General features: G+C 45.7%; 1 protein-coding gene across 6 annotated transcripts in view; it reads left to right on the top strand.

Moving 5' to 3' along the window:
* Nucleotides 1–17114, top strand: part of XPO6 (exportin 6) — a 55220-nt gene extending 38106 nt beyond the window's left edge. For 2 of the 6 annotated variants that reach the window (XM_061473668.1, XM_061473666.1), the window contains exons 11-24: nucleotides 913–1002; nucleotides 3224–3293; nucleotides 4637–4796; nucleotides 5608–5700; nucleotides 6898–7042; nucleotides 7664–7810; nucleotides 8969–9158; nucleotides 10311–10466; nucleotides 11859–11973; nucleotides 12419–12590; nucleotides 13023–13184; nucleotides 14457–14555; nucleotides 15487–15717; nucleotides 16385–17114. In XM_061473668.1, coding sequence (XP_061329652.1) covers nucleotides 913–1002; nucleotides 3224–3293; nucleotides 4637–4796; nucleotides 5608–5700; nucleotides 6898–7042; nucleotides 7664–7810; nucleotides 8969–9158; nucleotides 10311–10466; nucleotides 11859–11973; nucleotides 12419–12590; nucleotides 13023–13184; nucleotides 14457–14555; nucleotides 15487–15717; nucleotides 16385–16486 — 1932 coding nt within the window. In that variant the 3' untranslated portion in view covers nucleotides 16487–17114. Of the gene's footprint in view, nucleotides 1–909; nucleotides 1003–3223; nucleotides 3294–4636; nucleotides 4797–5607; nucleotides 5701–6897; nucleotides 7043–7663; nucleotides 7811–8968; nucleotides 9159–10310; nucleotides 10467–11858; nucleotides 11974–12418; nucleotides 12591–13022; nucleotides 13185–14456; nucleotides 14556–15486; nucleotides 15718–16384 lie in introns of all 6 variants that reach the window. The other 4 variants (XM_061473667.1, XM_061473665.1, XM_061473669.1 and 1 more) reach the window with 3 other exon arrangements.
* The last annotated feature ends 1189 nt before the right edge of the window (nucleotides 17115–18303 follow it).

Here is an 18303-nt window from a genome sequence, read left to right as displayed (position 1 = left end):
AGGGGATATAGATACTTACATTCTGATTCTCAGAGGCATTAGGTGTCCACATCCAGTTGTTTTGGAAATTAAGTGCTGAACTATCTCTGATACAAAATCTTTAAGCTGGAGCAGCTCTGCTCTGGAGACAGGCTAAGAGAGCTGGGCTTGTTCAGCCTGGAGAAGAGAAGGCTCTGGGGAGACCTTAGAGCAGCCCCCAGTGCCTGAAGGAGCTACAAGAAACCTGGAGAGGAGATTTAGCCTGTAGGGACAGGACAAGGAGAATGGCTTTAACCTGACAGAGGCGAGATTGAGATGAGCTCTTAGGCAGAAGTTCTTCCCTGTGAGGGTGCTGAGGCACCGGCACAGGGTGCCCAGAGAAGCTGTGGCTGCCCCATCCCTGGCAGTGTTCAAGGCCAGGTTGGATGGGGCTTGGAGCAACCTGGTCTAGCGGAAGGTGTCCCTGCCTGTGGCAGGGGGTTGGAACTGGGTGAGCCTTAAGGTCCTTTCCGAACCAGTCTGGGATTCTATGATATTTCTACTAAGTCGGTATCTGTAAACATCATCTCAGTACTGATAAATCTAGAATTGGATTAGCTCTATCAAATGGTTGTGAGAGGTTGTTCTGCATAACAGATGCTTGTCATCTGAGCAGTAACTGTGCTTTGGGAGTGAATGCTTATGCCTTATCACTCTAGGGAAACATATGCCCTTATGCCTAAAGCCTGGCTAGGCAAAATTATTCTCCATCAGGTACTTAGTGGCACATGAGAATCACAAGAGCAGTATCTCTTCAGCATTTGGTTGTCTGCAAAAGCCAAGCTCTGGAAAGGAGCTTGCTAGACCCAAACATCAGTTAAGACCTACTAGTTTGCAAAAAGCTGTTACCCTCTGGATGTCCTGTACTTACCTTGGTGTTTCTTCCCATAGCAGCAGACCGAGTGGCAGCGGTACTTGCGCCAGAGCTTGGAAGTGGTTGCAAAAGTCATGGAGCTCTTGCCAACTCATGCCTTCTCCACACTAGTAAGTTGTTATCCAGACCAAAAGTGCAATGTGAAATGAGCACCAACTGCTGGAGTTTGTTGCAAGCTGTTTAATAGAAGCCACAGTGCCAAAGAAAGGAGGGAAATTTGGTTTTGGATGTAAAACCTTGGCAAGAGGAGACCAGAAACTGAAGGAAAAAATCTTGGGTTTTGGCTTTCTCACATTCCTTGGTGTGTTTTGAAGGCAGTGCTTCAGTGAGCATCTGAGTCCTACTTGCTGGACACTAAGCTCTTTAGACCATCTTTCAAAGTGTAAATATTTGGCAGCAGTCCTTCGCTGGTATTTATCTTGGTCTTTATATTAGGTGGCAGCACTGTGAATTGGGCAGATGGGTCTTGAGTGGAATCTTTGTTTAAATGAAAGGCTAAATATAAATGCCGAAGAAAGCGCCTCAGACAATTGGGAATTACATCTGATAAACACAGAGAAGTGCTTTGCTCCAGCTAGTGCCACTGCTCTTGCTAAAATTGGTGGTGTAAAAGCTGTTGGGCTTTGTAGCATTATAGTGGGTTTTGAGGAGATCTTGAGGCTGTAAGCCAGTGTAGTTCAACATTCAGGGTAGTCAGTGCCTTTTTGCTGTTTGAGAGGAAAGACAAGTAATAGCAGCAAGATCTCAAAGCAAGCCTATTAATTCTCCTGGAGATGCCATGTACCTGGACCTCTGAATCACGTTCCCAAGAAGCAGAGGAAATGAAGCTGCTGCAGGGGCAGAAGATGCCTGATCTGAACTGCTTTGAATTGATACTTTTATTTAAGAACCATTCTGGCTGAGCTAAGCACTATTCCTAGAAACTGAAGTAGTGAACTTAACAACCCTCGTGTGAAAGTAGAAGTTGCTCTGCAGCGTGGCACATGGCATGAGTCTGCAAGAGGCAGACAGAGGAGCAGCTATTTCGCTGAGCATATGGGTCATATGGTGAAGAGCATGTGGCTTCCTTAAAGTAACACATTAACATGAGGAAGACTATCTGGGTTTTTTAAATAGCTCTCTTCCTGCAGTTATATAAAGTCTCTCCGCTGTTATTTAGGCACAGCATGTTAGAAACTTGATGGTGAGTGCTTTCTTGAGCCCTGCATTAGATCACTCTTTTATAGTGGATAAACTGGGAGATTCTCAAGCAGTTTCAGGTGCTTCTCATGATGCTCTGCAGTGCTGTTGGATGCAGTGACTGGTCTGTCAGTAGCAAATAATTAAAACAACATACAGCAACTGCTGTTACTCTGTCCCATGCTGGACAATGAATGGCTGTGGCTCCTTCTGCTGATGGATGAGGGAACTTTCATAAAACCACTCACATCGTATGTGGTGACTTCTACCAATAGACTGAAAAGGTTAGAAAATATTTTTTCTGATGCGATGTCTACAAGGAAAGGGTCAGTGTGCAGTTTTGTCCTGTATGGATACAAATGCATTCAGGTACACCACAGTCTCTTAATGCAGATCACTGAGGTACCTTGGCTGGCTGAAAACTGTTTAGAAGGCTTTCTAGTCTGTGTGCACAATTCACTTCCCCCATGGCAGCATAACCTGTTGCTCAGCTGAAGTGTCACCAGGATCAGGCATGTTTGCTGTCAGTCCTGCCCTCTATTCCCAGACCAGGATGGATGAAGACTGTGGTGGCTGCTTCCTTGGTTGTTTTTTTCCCCTTGGAGCTTTCCTAGTGCAGCCTGCAGCTTACCTGCTGCAGTACTTCCCTTTTACACTCTGCTGTAGAGGCACTCTGCTTGGAAACTTGTTTGGTTGAACAGTATTTTGGTAGCTGCATTTTGAGGAGCTGATGCTTACGAGTGAGATAGCTGCAGCACAAGCATTTTGTGCTCCATACTCTGCCTTTCCTCTGCTCTGTTTGATCTGGGTTATCCATCCATCTGTATATTCATAGTGGGGCATGCTGTGCCATCACTTAGACTTATCAGACCATTATCTTGTTAGGCTGATTGCTGGTATTTGTGGGAAAGGGAGAGCTACCACAGTGAAGTGCCCTCAGGGTGGTGATCTTGGTGGCTTTCATGACAGCTGTCAGGACATGAGAAGCTGTGGCATGCAGGATCAGGCCATAACCTAGCAACTTGCCTCTTCTCCAAATGTCTTTTTGAAAACACTAGGGAGAAGTAAGAAAGTTGTGCACTGTGTAATTGGTAGTTGGATGTTAACTGTCTTCCAAGCCCCAAAATCACTCTCGTTTCTTGTCTCTTCTAGTTTCCAGTTCTGCAGGATAACTTGGAAGTGTATCTGGGACTCCAGCAGTTTGTGGTCACTTCAGGGACAGGTAATAACCATTGTGATCCTCACTGTTTGAATAGCGATTGCAAAAGCTGTCTAGACCTGCTTTGGTGTTGCTTCTTCCATATTCCATTGAGGGTCTGAACATGTGTATGGTGTCTAATGGCTCAGTAAACATCTCAGCAGACATGTAATAATGTGATTTATTTTCTTGTTAAAAACAGGTATGCAGCTTCAAATACTGCAGTAACATGGATGGGATGACCTTTTTCCTCCCATTAAATTTATTTCAGGAAAGATTGTGCTCCCATTTGCTTGGGGCTCAAATCTGGTGTGAAGTTGTCCACCATAGGAGTATTGTTATTTAGGGTGAATTAAAACTATTTTGAGTCCATGAGAAGATGAGCTATTTACAATCTTGTAGTAGTTTCTTATCTAGCTGGCGTTTCAGGAGCCTTCATGTATAAAGTAGTTTACAAAGACACCAGTGCTCTCAGAATGTAAAGCATGAGTGTGGCTTCGTTGCTCCTTCCTGCCAAATAAGGAAAGTCATAGTAGTAAGATCTGTGTGAGGAAAGATTGTAGCTGAGGTACAGCAAAAGGAATCTCTTGTATTTCAATACTGCTACACATGGAAATGTGGTATTGCAGAACTTATTTGATTTTTTTTTTTTTAGTTCAAGGTCTGGAGTGTTTGGAAAGCAGGTAGATATACAACTGAGTGGTAGGATGATTGCATAAATAATAAGACTGGCAAATCTAGTTATTTGTATGGTCCTTATATGAGAAATATAAAAATAATTAACAACTTTTCACATCAGAAGCAAACATTATTGTTACAATTGTGGCTGTGCTTTTGGAACACTTCTGACCCTCTGGCCAGGAGAGGGAGTTTGGGTAATGACCTCTGCAGAGCTGGGGTGGCTTTCCGTGTCAACAGATAGACAGAAAGGCTCCTGTTTATGTAGGTATTAACACAAATAGAATAAAATAAATGTATGAAAGGCTGAAGTACTTGGTAACATGTTTCAGCCTTTAAATTGGAATTAAAAGTGTGGCAATCAGAACAGTTCAACTCATCTTGCCCAATTTGAGTATTTCAGTCACTTGGGCAGTGCTGTGATTTGAACTGTGACCTGCTGCTGAGCTAATTGAAGAAGAATGCATGTAATGTAATTAGAATAAACTTTGCATTTCCTGTATCACTGTAATTAGGTTTCCCAGCCCAAAGAGCTGTATTTATTAGAATACATATGACTTACTTGCATAAAGTTTTTCAAGTATGGGCTTTCAGACTGCTAGGCTCTTAGTCAGTGGCTGTTAGCACAAGCAGTTGTTGACACTGAGGTCTGTTGGCTTCATTGCTAATGAACTTTCCTGTCATTCCAGGTCACAGGCTGAACATCACTGCAGAGAATGATTGTCGCCGCTTGCACTGCTCCTTAAGGGACCTGAGCTCCTTGCTGCAGGCTGTTGGGCGCTTAGCGGAGTACTTCATTGGGGATGTGTTTGCTGCCAGGTTCAACGATGCTCTGACAGTGGTAGAGAGGTAGGAACAGGTTTTGGGGTTTGCTGTCCCTTCAGTAGTACCAGGAGCAATCGCCACCACTGCAGTGAGTGTGAAAACCAAGGTTTCTTTCTGCCTCCCCTTGTTATGATTTAACTGAGATATGAAGAACCCAATGGCCAGAATCTTGTTACATTCATCAGTGCTATGTTTCCCAGGTAGCTTTCTAAAGCCTTAATGAAAAAACTAGTCAGAGGGATTAAATAATATCAGTCACGTGAAAGATTGAAGTACTTGTTTTCCAGCATCTGCATGTGTGATGCAATGAAAGGAGATGCAGAGTTTGATTACTTCAGAATTGTATCTCAGAGGTAAATCACCAAAATCTCTTAAGTGGAAAGAGAAATGCCCCATCCCTGGCAGTGTTCAAGGCCAGGTTGGACAGGGCTTGGAGCAACCTGGTCTAGTGGAAGGTGTCCCTGCCTGTGGCAGGGGGTTGGGACTGGATAAGCTTTAAGGTCCCTTCCAACACAGACCATTCCATGATTCTATGAAAAGACCTGTGAAAACCAAAAGGCAGGCATCCTTCCATTCTTTCTTCAAGAAACTTAATTAGCACATGGCTGCAGATTACAGACCTTCTGGGCTTTATGTGTTTTTTCATTTTCATGCAGGTACAGTGTATTTGTTCCATCTTACTGCAAATTATTTTCAACTAAATGGTCTAAGCCTTGTCTACATATTAGCTAAATATTGACACAGACTTGCAAAGAGCTTCATTCAGATAGATGTTAAAGCAGATTTGTACATGTGTATATCCATCTCACACTGCCATGTATGTGTTCACTTCCAGGTTGGTAAAAGTAACCCTGTATGGATCCCAGATTAAACTGTACAACATCGAAACTGCAGTACCATCTGTACTGAAACCTGACCTTATCGATGTGTGAGTATGAGATAGACAGTGCAAATAGTTGGATTCAAACTTGGTATCTACATGGGATGGTACATCCTCAAATGGATGTACTCAGGTTATTTAAAGAAAAAGATATTTGTGATGAGAATTAAAAATATCCATTAGCTCTAAAACTGTTACTCTGCCCTGTACCAGTGGTTGTAAAAGCTTAATTCTTTTGCAGTGTAATTAAATTATGAAATAAGTGTATTTAAATTATGAAGTAGCAGTGTATTAAGAAATTGATCTACTCTCTGTGTGTAGTTCCACTTTATGGATTTTTTGCCGCCAAAGTCAGATCTATGGCTCAGGCAAAAGATCTTTTTCCTAGTACAGGATTTTGAGTACTTGGCTTCCAAGACAAATGTGCCTTTCAGCTATGCAGGTCATTTCTGAAACAAATGAATACCTTCAATCTAGAAGTTGACATTAAGTGTGAAATTGATGCTGCTGGTAATAGAGCCCCACTCTGACAGCCTTTTAGAGCCCTTCTATTCCTCAGGCTGTGTAGTACAAACTGATTTCCTGCCAGCTGGTGTTTGTGAGCAGAATTGAAGTCTGTCCTTTTGAACACGTCAAGTACTTGTTCTAGTTTGCAATTGCCTGTACAGGAGCTCCTCAACCCTTCTTGTGAGGTTTCATCATGTAGCTCCCTGGATTTCTCCTAATAATCCCAAGTTACTAGCACTGACTTTTGTGCAGATAATCTTCTTTTAATGTCTTTTTCCTTTTCTAGTTTAAAATAATACGGGAGGCTTTTTTCCATGATCTGTTAGTGAGGGGTTTTCCTCTATATAGTCCCAAAGAAATATCCTGACTCAAAAATCTTAATATGGCCTGTGTCAGAAGTGTAATTATAAAGTATGGTTATGGCTGACCTACCAGTCAATTAGAAATTGACCTTATCGAATATAATCGATTATGATTTGATCTTTTGGCTTAATACTGTTGCTGAGTGAGTTCAGTTTCAGCACATGTTTAAATATGCTTTGAATATACAGGGTCTGAGGCAACAAAATTAAGCAATTTAAAGAAAAAGCTGACAGCTTTGTCTGAAAATATCAATATTCTTCTGCCTTGTGCTGTCAGAACTAACCATGCTCAGGACATAGGCCCTTCTGTAGCAGTCCTGGAGGACGTGCCTTTTATCCCATGTATGTATCTTATCCTTGCTCTGCTCCTCCTCAGGCATGCTCAGTCCCTGGCAGCCCTGCAGGCCTATGCACACTGGCTGGCACAGTTCTACAGTGAAGTTCATCGCCAGAACCCGGGGCAGTTCATCTCTCTTGTCTCCACCACTCTGGAGGCTATTACACCCCTCATCAGCTCAAAGGTACCTTTGTCAGTTCTGGGCTGAGGGAAGACTTCCCCTGGAGCCAGAGACCCTCAAGGGACACAACTGTTGTGTTCACTTGTTTAACGGTCTGCTTTGAACCATGCTGTTTCTCCTGATATGAATCATTCCGAGTCATAAAATAGTTTGGGTTGGAAGGGACCATAAATCTTATCCAGTTCCAACCCCCTGCCATAGGCAGGGACACCTTCTACTAGGGCAGGTTGCTCCAAGTCCTGTCCAGCCTGGCCTTGAACAATGCCAGGGATGCGGCAGGCATGACATATGTCAGGGATGGGAGCTGGATGTCTTTCCTAGAGCTGCAACAGGTGTCTCATATAGGGTGAGACCAAGAGGAGTTCTAGGTAGCATTGTAGATGAGGCTAGTACCAGATAAGCAACACAGGCATATAAATTCAGCCTAATTATTTTATGGCTTGAAGCAGGGAAATCTCTCTTTCATACTTTTAAGGGAACTGGTCTGTGCTCTAATTGGCAAATAAATGCTATTAAGCAGTCTTGCTTGTGAAAAGCTGTCAGTGGCAGCTCACTGTGCTGTCTGACACCAGTGGTGCGTCACATGCTGGTGTTACTGGGCAGCCTGACAACCCTCTCTTTCAGGTGCAGGAGAAGCTGCTGCTATCTGCGTGCCACCTGCTAGTCTCTTTAGCCACCACAGTGCGACCAGTGTTCTTGATCAGCATCCCAGCAGTACAGAAGGTGTTCAACAGGATCACAGACACTTCTGCTCAGCAGCTTCCTGATAAGGTGATTGTCTGAAGCATGAAGTGTGTAGATGAAGTGTCTTTGAGAAGCTGTGCCTTGGCTCGTACTGTATGAGGTATAACCTCAACAGTAAAGGGCAGGGGCAGTAGTTATCTCTGTCCTGTGGCTGTACAGGAGTCACTGTGATACAGTTTGTCTGTAATGATCTATTTCAAGCAACAGAATAAGGAAAAATCGCAATTGCACTCCTTAGATCTTATTTCTTCCTCACTTGTTAACGCAATACAGTGCCTGATGGTGCATTCTCTTTACAGGAGAAGCACATTGATTCTGATGCACAAAAGGTTTTTCTGTGAAACTTGTATTATTATTCCACATACCTCACTCCAAGTTAGTATTTATATTACAGAAGTACTGAAAAGCCATAGTGGAGGCTGGGATGTGGTTGTGTTGTCCGTTGGCATGGAGGCATGAAGTGCTACACAAGCACAGAAGCTTAGTGTGTAAACCAGACAAGAAGTATGAAACTGGTGTCATCTTTGGGTTTATGAATATGAAGAACAGGGACTTACCATTGCATCAGAGGGATGATAGAGCTGGGAGCTGGTTTCAGCCCTTAAGTCATGGAGCTTTGCTTCTCTCTTACCTTGCAGAGCTGCTAGTTTTCACTTAGGCTCACCTTCCACTGGTGAACTGTTTCCTTCAGCAGTGAGCACTGCTGGTAGAATCATAGAATCAGCCAGGTTGGAAAAGACCTTTAAGATCAAGTCGAACCATTCCCCAGCACTGCCAAGGCTGCCACTAAACCTTATCACTGAGGGCCTCGTCTACGTGGTTTGTGAACATTTCCAGGGATGGTGACTCCACCACTGCCCTGGGCAGCTTGTTCCAATGCCTGAGCACCCTCTGGGGAAGCAATTGCTCCTAATATCCAGTCTAAACCTTCCCTGGCACAGCTTGAGGCCATTTCCTCTTGTCCTGTCACTTGTTACTTGGGAGAAGAGACAGACCCCCACCTCACTGCAACCTCCTTTCAGGTAGTCGTAGAGAGCGCTAAGGTCCCCCCTGAGCCTTCTCTTATCCAGACTGCCAGATGAAGAGCCGGAAAATGTCCCTTCACTCTGCGGTTGTGCTCTAGCAAGAAATGTATTGCAAAAAGGTCGGACTTTTTCTCTTGGTTTAATGTGTCATCGCTTATAGGCTCAGGTGCTGGTGTGCAGAGCACTGTCAAACGTCTTGTTGCTGCCCTGGCCAAACCTTCCAGAGAGCGAACAGCAGTGGGCAGTTCGCTCCACCAACCACGCCAGCCTCATCTCTGCCCTCACGAGGGAATACCGCCAGCTCAAATCCAATGCCATCTTGCCACAGAGGAAGGTGCAGCTGGAGGACAGTAAGTACCATGTGTCTTGGTGTGTGCTGTTTTCTGACACCTGCACTGCAAACTGCTGATGGGTGAGATTAAGCTTTTTTTCCCAACAATTATTTTGCCTGAAAAAATGTGTTTAGTGTATGGGGAGGACAGGACAGGAAAGGAGGAATTTCTGTTTTCTTTCTTTCTTTAGAGACCCTTCTCCTGTGGGGTTTGTGAAGGGCACTCTCACCCCAGCTTGCCTATAAATTCGTCCATCAAAGTACTGTCTTTCTTAGTTGTGCAGGGAAGGTGGGGTCAAATTTGTTGATATGACTTCCAATAGCAGTGATTGCATTAGGAATACTTCACAGCCTAAGGCTGGAACACTATAGGATTAGAAACATTGGGTGGAAGCAGCATTAAATGAAGATTATGGTTATAAAAACCTAAGGGAGGAAATAAGAATTGATTCCAGGCTTGGGAAGAAATGTAGATGGAGGAGAGCCCTAAACTGATTTGGTCCAGGGACCTTTGGAAAGTTTCTGTGTATATTTTGGGACTGCTTTGAAGTATGTCTGGGAGTTTTTTGGTTGGATTTTATTTTTGAGAATCAATTTAAAAGTATTGTTTCTAAGTATGCAGTGTGACAGCTTCTGCCCAACATGGCGTGTTGGTCAGCTCTGTGTGGGGAGGGAGCATTTTAGCGGTTTGCTCCTCACGAGAAGGGTATCAGAGACTGCTTACGTGGGAGGAACCCAGCCAGTTAAGATCTCCCAGCATTTGGGTTAGTTTATAGTGATTGTGTATCACTCCAGTTGTTATTTCAGAAATAGAAATCTTCAGTATATCTGGCTGTCATAATGTGCTGCACTTTTCTTGGTTAGTGTTTCTGTAGCATTATCATATTGGAAATAATATTGTCTACAGCTCAGCCTCTGCACCTGAGTAGCTGAGCAGTGGATGCATCTGTAGAGCAGTAAACCTGCGTAACAGAAAGCAAGTAGCCACAGTGACCAAATAAAACCAATTCAAAATATGAACATGCACTTGGAAACATCTTTGACTCCAACCTGGATTTGGTGTATATGCCGCCTTGTAGGGTTTTTTTAGTTACTCTGTTCGTGAACTTCATTTCTTGCCTCTTGAGTAGTGTTGACATATGCAGGAAGTATCACCTCTCTTATTTTCCAGCCAAAGTGATCATCCATCAGACACTCAGCGTTTTAGAAGATATTGTAGGAAGTATCTCTGGAGAATCCACCAAGTCTCGACAGATCTGTTATCAGTCGCTGCAAGAATCCGTGCAGGTCTCACTAGCCCTCTTCCCAGCTTTCATTCATCAGTCAGGTATAACCATAGGACAGGTTTTAATGCTGTGAGTAGCTTCATGACCTACTGATAACACCCAGAAGTCATCAGCATAGAATCGTGGTGGCATTTGTGTGAAATGTGTGGGCTTTATGTGACTAAGTGTAAAGAGAAGCTGTACTTCTGGGTGAGCTGGGCTGGACTGGAACAGGAAAGGGCGATCTCTGCCATCTAGGATGCAGGCATGAAGGTTTGTCACACTTCCAGAAGATGGAGGTGCCTTGTGTTGTGTTCAGCAATGAGACAAAATGGAGCTGATCCTGAGCACGTAAAAAAAGCTTTAGAATACCCTGTCTAGCTATGTTTGCTACTTAAATATTCTCCAGACCCTTGAAAGCAAAGAGGAGACAATCTCATCAGATTAGGTCAAAATTATCACAGAATCACAGAGTGGTTTGGTTGGAAGGGACCTTAAAAATTATCTAGTTCCAGCCCCCTGATGTGGGTTTATTTTTCCTTGTAAAGGAAAGGCTCATGAGATGTAACCAGGACTATTGCTTGCCAATCTTCTGGCCAGTGATTTACATTTTATATCACATCAGGGTAGCTCAGATGCCCAGGACTACAGCAGCTTCTCTCATGAAGACCAAGATGTTCCAGGAAAACTTTTGGAGCTAGGTGGGATTTTCTCAGTGAAGCAGGCAAGGGGGAGGCAAAACGAAGTTGAAATGCAGAGTAAATCCAAGACAGCAAGCTGATGCTGTGACTGCAGTAACTGCTGCCTTCAGAACAGGCTAGCAGCCTCATTAGCCTTCCCTTTTATAGCCAATAAACAGCCATTGCTGTTTACTGGCTATAAAAGTCTGTGTGAAGGAGGAGTTGGGCAGCTTCAGCTTCCGCTCGTTATTCAATAAGGCATGTTGGGGCTGATGAAGCATTAGTTGTGGTGCTACTCAGCTAATGCATAACCATGTGCTACAGGGGACTGCTGAAGTTAGATGGATCTTTTCAGTTACTGCCTAAAAAAAAAAGCTGGATTGTGCCTCCAGCCCTCCCCCCACAAGCTGCAGAGCTGTTTTGGATTTCCTTGGGTTAACCCTGTACGAGTGGTGAGCAACTGGAGATCGCCCCAGACCATGGCCAAGGCTTTCCCCACACACTGTGTAGGCAGAGCAGACTAAGGGCCTTGCTGGTACTATTGTATTTGATCTGAGCCGCTTGGTGCTGCCTGTATTGGTCATCCTCAGCAGTTTTCAGAAATGGATGAACAGCCTTTAAACCCTGTAGTACTGGCTGTTGATTTCAGTTTCTAATGGCCTTCCTGCTAAATTTTTTAGAGTAAATAGGGTTCCCTGGAGCAAATCTCACATAAGACTCATTGATGGATTTGAATGTTACCTTAACACAGTCTTTTTGCTTTCCTGTTCTTAGATGTGACAGATGAGATGCTGAGCTTCTTCCTCACTCTGTTTCAAGGACTGAGAGTACAGATGGGAGTGCCTTTCACTGAGCAGATCATACAGACCTTCCTAAACATGTTCACCAGGTATTGTCCTGTGTTGGTTGCTGCTTTATATCCCTCAGGATGATCTGTCTTAGTAGGGGGCTCAAATAACAGGTCCCTGTCCCTAAAGAGTGTAGCGTTTCTAACCCAGACGGTCTGTGTCCAAACTTTTGTCATGTCCCAGGACTAGATCCAAGTAAAATGCTTCCAAGTATGAAGTGACCCAGCCCATGCACATCAATCACATGTCCCATCACAGTCTCAGCTCTCCCACGGACTTTCTAGAAGTGTGTGATGCTGAACTGGACTGTCATGTTGTCTGTTTAGTTCCTACCCAGAATCTGAGGGTGCCCCAACTCTGCCACTTAAGCTCTTATTCTGGAGTGCAGTCTGTCAGTCCTCAGTCAAAAACTAGTTCCCTTCTGTGGCTTCATCTCCTTAGCTTGTATTAAACAAGCTTCCTGTGCCATGACTGTTTCTGTTGTAGGGAGCAGTTGGCAGAGAGCATCCTCCATGAGGGCAGCACTGGCTGTCGGGTGGTGGAGAAGTTCCTGAAAATTCTACAAGTGGTTGTACAAGAGCCAGGCCAAGTGTTCAAACCGTTTCTACCCAGTGTCATCTCGCTGTGCATGGAGCAGGTCTACCCCATCATTGCGGAGGTAGGGCTGTTCTCACACGAGGTGGAGGATGGAAGAGACGGGAAGGGAAGGCATTGCTGGGGGTGTGGGAGCAATGAAGCCTTTAGCTTTCCAAGAGCTGTAAATATCAGTCCCTGTGCAGGGAAAACTGGGTAACAAATCAGTGGGAATTGGAAGCAGTGTGGGTGGAGGATTTTGTCAGGAATTGTCAAAAAAGAGGCTAAAATTACAGACATGCCCAAAGCAGGAGGTAAACTCAAAACTCAGTGACGTGTTCCTTAACATGATCCAACAACTGCTGAGTTCTGTGCCTGCCTTGGGGGGAAATGCTCTGATGCTCTGGCACCTTGGCTGCAAAGCACTGCTGGGGGTGGCCACCAGCTGTGGGATCCAGGGATGGGGGATTCCAGCACAGCAGCCTGCTTTGAGCTGTTTGCTCTCTTCTCATCCTAGCGCTCATCTCCTGATGTGAAAGCAGAGTTGTTCGAGCTGCTTTTCCGGGTCCTCCACCATAACTGGCGGTACTTCTTCAAATCTAGTGTGCTGGCTAGTGTCCAAAGAGGAGTAGCAGAAGAGCAGATGGAGAACGAAGCACAGTTCAGTGCCATTATGCAGGTAACAGCTACTTCCATGTTTGTCTAGAACTCTTTCTGCAGCAGAGCATATGCTGCTTGTGGCGGTGCATTAAACATGTGGGTGATGGGGTCTTGAGTGATGTCTTGCTTTCAGAAACAGCTGTAAATGAGAGCAGAGTGGTCTTGCTGATGTGCTCACAAGGCACAGTGCCTTGCTGCACAGGGAAGCAGGCATGGAGGAAAGAATGTTAATTCCTTTCCGTGCCTCATCCTGCAGTAAAAATAAATTACTAATGCTGACCCATTTACTTCTGTTACTAGTGTATGGTTAGCACCAGGACAAACTTCAGCGCAGGACAGTTTCCTGAGACCAAGATGTCTTTTGGTTTATATGGACTTGTTCTACGCTGTACCGTCGGATCTGGTAGAGAAGGGTCAGTGGGCTAATATCCTGTAGGCTTTTGCCTGGGGAATAGAAAAGGCAGAGGGCTGTCCAAGCATCTTTCTTACACCTGTAGCAGTGTAACACTTCCAAACCCACCCAAGTACCTCATTTTGGAAGATCTTCACATGGTAATCTCAGTACTAACTTCAGGCTGGTTGAAAATACTGAACTGCTTGTTTTACTACTTTGTTCCTGTTGTTTTGATACAAAGCTCTTCTTTAATGTTCTGTAAATGCTTTTCATACAACCAGTGTTTTATGTTGAGGGTATTAATAGCTTGTGTGATGCTTTCTACCAGAGATCTGATTCTACCAGAACTGGCTCAGTCTTGAGGGGACTTGGCCTGGCTTTGCCCGTTTAACAAATGGTTGGTGTGGGGAAATGAACTTTTACATTCATCATGCCTTGAAGCAGCATCTTGTGAAATTCTGCTGCCTGTCTCTGTACAGAGCACACTCCGTGTGTCTGCATCACATGTACAGTGTTTCAGAGGTTCTCAGTGTGTTTTCTCGCAGGGTCTATGCAGGCCAACCAGACTAGTTTAGCAGGATTCAGCAAATTTAGCTCTAGGCTCTTTACTGCTTCTGTAATGCCCAAGTCAGCCTCCCAGCTCCCGTCTCTAATGCCTTTCTGATTTAGTGCAGTCACCTTGGTCTTTTGGCTTGGATTGAGAACAGAACCTGTCCATGCGTTCTATTGGTGTTCATGCTTCCTGCCCTACAATTGCCTGTCATGTTCGTTGGCTACACTGAGAAGCAGCAGAGGCTCCCAGGGGCTTGTTCTGGTGTCAGGGTGAAAATGATGATGATCTGTGTGGCATGTCCAATGCTGTGACATCAAACCCCTTCAATTCTGCTTTGTTTGTAGGCATTTGGCCAGTCCTTCCTGCAACCTGACATTCACCTGTTCAAGCAGAATCTCTTCTACTTGGAGACACTGAACACCAAGCAGAAGCTGTATCACAAGGTGGGTCCTGGTTGTCCAATGTACACCGTGTGCATGGTAATAGGCAGGTGCTGTTCTAAGACTTCTTTTAAAACTACTCAGAAACTGAAGGTCAGGTTTTTTATGTCACAGCTGTTCTGTGATCCTGATGGATATGGTGCTGGTGACAGTGGCATTGCCACCTCCCTGATAACTGCTGGAGCAAGCACAGGAGGGATCCCAGCTCTAGTCAAAGCAAAGCCTTGATGTGTTCCCTCCTGTGACAGTGAGGGAAAGCAGAGAGTACACACAGCGACACTGCAGTTTGAGAAAGCAGGAATTAGTCCCTCCAGCATTCTCACTGTGTCAGCAGCAGCATATCTGATATTTACAGTCAAGTCACTGCCAGGTGGTTGTCTCTGTCAGTGTCATGTAGGCCCCATCTTCCAGACTCTCTAATTAGATCTCTGGGCTGCATTCACAATGGATTAAAGTTGGAATCCAGGGTCTTGCCCTTCTGGTCAGGCTGTGAAAGCAGAGCTTTCAAATTCACATCTGTGGTCACAGCTGAAGGACAGCCTGTCATGTTAACAACTGCCTGCTGCAGGCAGCTCGCCATATGCCCTGGCTTTCAGAAGCACGGGCCAGGGCTCAAACTGGCTTTGAGTTGGAATGGGACATGAAGCTCTTTGCTTAAAACTTGGGTCAGGTGCAAGGGTAAATGTGGCCAAACTCACTGTTAACTTTAAAGCTGATACTAATCCAGCTTATTGTAGCCACTCGTGATGTTGGCTTGGCTCAGGGAACTATCTCTGTGCTCACAAGAGTTGAAGCAGCCCTGTGCAGCCATGTCTGGTCTGCCCTTGATGAACCTGTATTTTTGGAGCAATGTGCTGGCTGCTGTGGTCCCTCGCTCCTGTGGGAGCACAGCTGGTGTGAAGACTCCTAACTGTGTCCTCCTCTCGCTGTGCAGAAGATCTTCCGGACAACCATGCTGTTCCAGTTTGTGAACGTGCTACTTCAGGTGCTTGTCCACAAGTCACATGACCTGTTGCAGGAGGAGATTGGCATTGCCACGTACAATATGGCCTCAGTGGACTTTGATGGCTTCTACTCAGCCTTTCTGCCCGAGTTCCTGGCCAGCTGTGATGGTGTGGACTCAAACCAGAAAAACGTGCTGGGAAGGAACTTCAAAATGGACAGGGTAAGAAGGGGGAGCGCTGCAGCAGGGTATCAGTATTCTCAGGATGCCTGGAATGTGGAGGCAGGAAGCCATGAGCTGCTTGGGATGGTGTTTTGAAGCAATTTTGTTCCAAGCACTTCCAATACTTGGCCACCTCTAGCCAAGGGTTCTCACTGTAGGTAGCAGAACTGCCATCTCAGCTCTGCTGAATGCTGTGGGAATCGGGGAACGTGCTTCCTGGAGGAAGTCTTCATAGGGGCAGACTGACATTTTCTAGAGTGGGACACCCAAATCCTCACCAAAATCTCACTCCAGCTGCTGGCCAGATGTTTGAGGGTTGCAGTGGAGACATCAGCAGAGTAGCTGTAATGCCCCACACTTCCTTCAACCCGCTGTATGGGGGTGAAGCAGATGGGGGAGGGGTTGGGTCTATAACCTCCCTATGGAAGGGAGTGCAGCAAGTTGTAGCTTCCATCTGCTGAAGCTTGTTTCTCTGTTGAGTGCTTCCTGTCCCATGGGAGATGGAGCTGTGTCCACTCCCTGTTGAAGGGCCACAGAACATCAGGTTTCCGGGGCTCAGGCTCCAGCAGAAGGGGGCTGGGTGTTGGGCCCTCGGTTCCTTTGTGTTTTCCACTTCTTGTAGGTGCTTTCCTGTTTGCAGTCTAATGGGTTGTTTGGTCTTTTCCAGGATCTGCCATCCTTTACCCAGAATGTGCACAGATTGGTGAATGACCTGCGTTACTACAGACTCTGCAACGACAGTTTGCCCCCTGGAACTGTGAAACTATAGTTACTGCACTGGACTCCTATTTTGATCACTGTAGGGAACAGATCCATGTTTCATTTTGCCACCATCTCTCCTCCCTGGTTTTGTCAGTCCTGCAGGACGCCATGTCTTGCACATGGGCACATCTTCTGGGATTCACGCACCACGCTTCCTTTCTTTTTCCTCCTCTCCCAACCCAAAGGGCCCCAAGCTGGAGTCAGCACTGTCTGCAGGATGTGTCTTAACGCCCAACCGCCGGGCACCTCAGCTAGAGGAACGTCCTTGCTGGGGTTTGGTTCTACTAAAGTAGCACTTTGTTGCGTCCGGAGATTTCTGTGGAGTTGTCTTGAGAGATCATGTACGTATCAAACGTGAGGCAGAAGCGCCAAAGACTACTTCAGACATTCGTACCTTCGTGTCATTCCACCTTCCTGCCCCTGCCCAGCTCTCAGAGGAGGAGTCTCCTGATGTTGGGACTGTTTTGGCACTTCTGTCACTCCTTGGTTTTTAAATTGCCTTGAATACCTCCCGCTGTCTGGGGGGATTAGAGACTTTTTTTGGGGTTTTTTTTAAACGTTTTCTCATCATTCCATTGTGATACTAAAACAACATGCTTAATGGAAATAAAGTGCTTACTTTGTTGTTTTAAAGACTTGTAACCTGCTTTAGTTTCCTTGTAGGCCTGTCACCAAGCCATTCTACTACAGGAAAGAGTGTTTTGTACTGCCTGACCAAGCAAGAGGACCAGCATCATCCATTCCATGCCCTGGATGCAGAAGGCTCCCACGAAGTCCAGCAGCTCCCAGACTGCTGCAGATCAGTGTTGGCTTTTCTCTGCTGTCCCCTCACTGTGTTTCGTACCTGTGTTCCCCGGTGTTTTCTGTTGTGGTCTGTTTATTGCCTCCAGCAGACCATTGTCTGTATTGATCCAAGAGCTGCCTGCTGGCAGAAATCTAACATTCAGGGTGTTGCATCACAGGAGACCTGAGCCGAAGGCCAGCTGCTGGCCAGACTGACCCGAGAGTGGCATTGAGCATAAGGTTAAAATCCCAGTCTCCAGTCAGGAACGGAGTTTTGGGGACTTGTGAATCTCTCACCATGCAGCTTGGAAGGATTTATTTTTCCCCTGGGTCCACTAGACGGGTAGATAGGACAGAGCTTTAAATCAGTCTTAATTCTCTGCAGTTACCAGGGCAGCTGCATAGTAAAACGGCACAGGTCACTGTGAAAGGAGAAGCCTGGAGGAGGTGTTCAGCCATAAACATATGTGGATGTGGGCGAGATGCTGCACGTGCACAACAGGGGGCGGGTGTATCTGGCTGGAGTGTAGGAGCACTTGCTTCATGGTTCCTTTATTTCCAGTTTTGTGGAAAACATCCTGCTCTATGTATGTTTGCTGTTGGAGATGTCTGCTGTTTGGATAACCTGTGTACAGGCAGAGCCTCACATCCAGGCTCTCTGAACTGGGACCAGTTTGATGTTTGGGTTTCAAACCCTCCAGTGAGCAGCTTGAGTTGGAGTTCAGCCCTGCCTCACCCGGTACAGTTCTGACAACTGCCAGCCACTGTCTGCACAGGTCATGGACCTTTGGAGACCAACATGAAGGTGGGTAATGGATGATCTGTCGCTGGGCTGCAGAGATCTGACCTCCTCCAGGTGAATGACCCTGAGCTCCCAGCAGCTGGAACTCTTGGAGATCTGGGGTTGTTCAGCCTGGAGAAGAGAAGGCTCCAGAGAGACCTCAGAGCAGCTTCCTGTGCCTAAAGGGGCTACAAGAAACCCGGAGAGGGGCTTTGGACAAGGGCCTGTAGGGACAGGACAAGGGAGAATGGCTTTAACCT

This window comes from Pezoporus flaviventris, unplaced genomic scaffold, assembly GCF_033815535.1.
Source record: "Pezoporus flaviventris isolate CSIRO_AGI_PZ_B2104156 unplaced genomic scaffold, CSIRO_AGI_Pfla_v1 ptg000078l, whole genome shotgun sequence".
Lineage (NCBI taxonomy): Eukaryota > Metazoa > Chordata > Aves > Psittaciformes > Psittacidae > Pezoporus > Pezoporus flaviventris.
The sequence above is the reverse complement of the archived record's forward strand: the minus strand, read 5'-3'. Positions and strand labels throughout refer to the sequence as shown.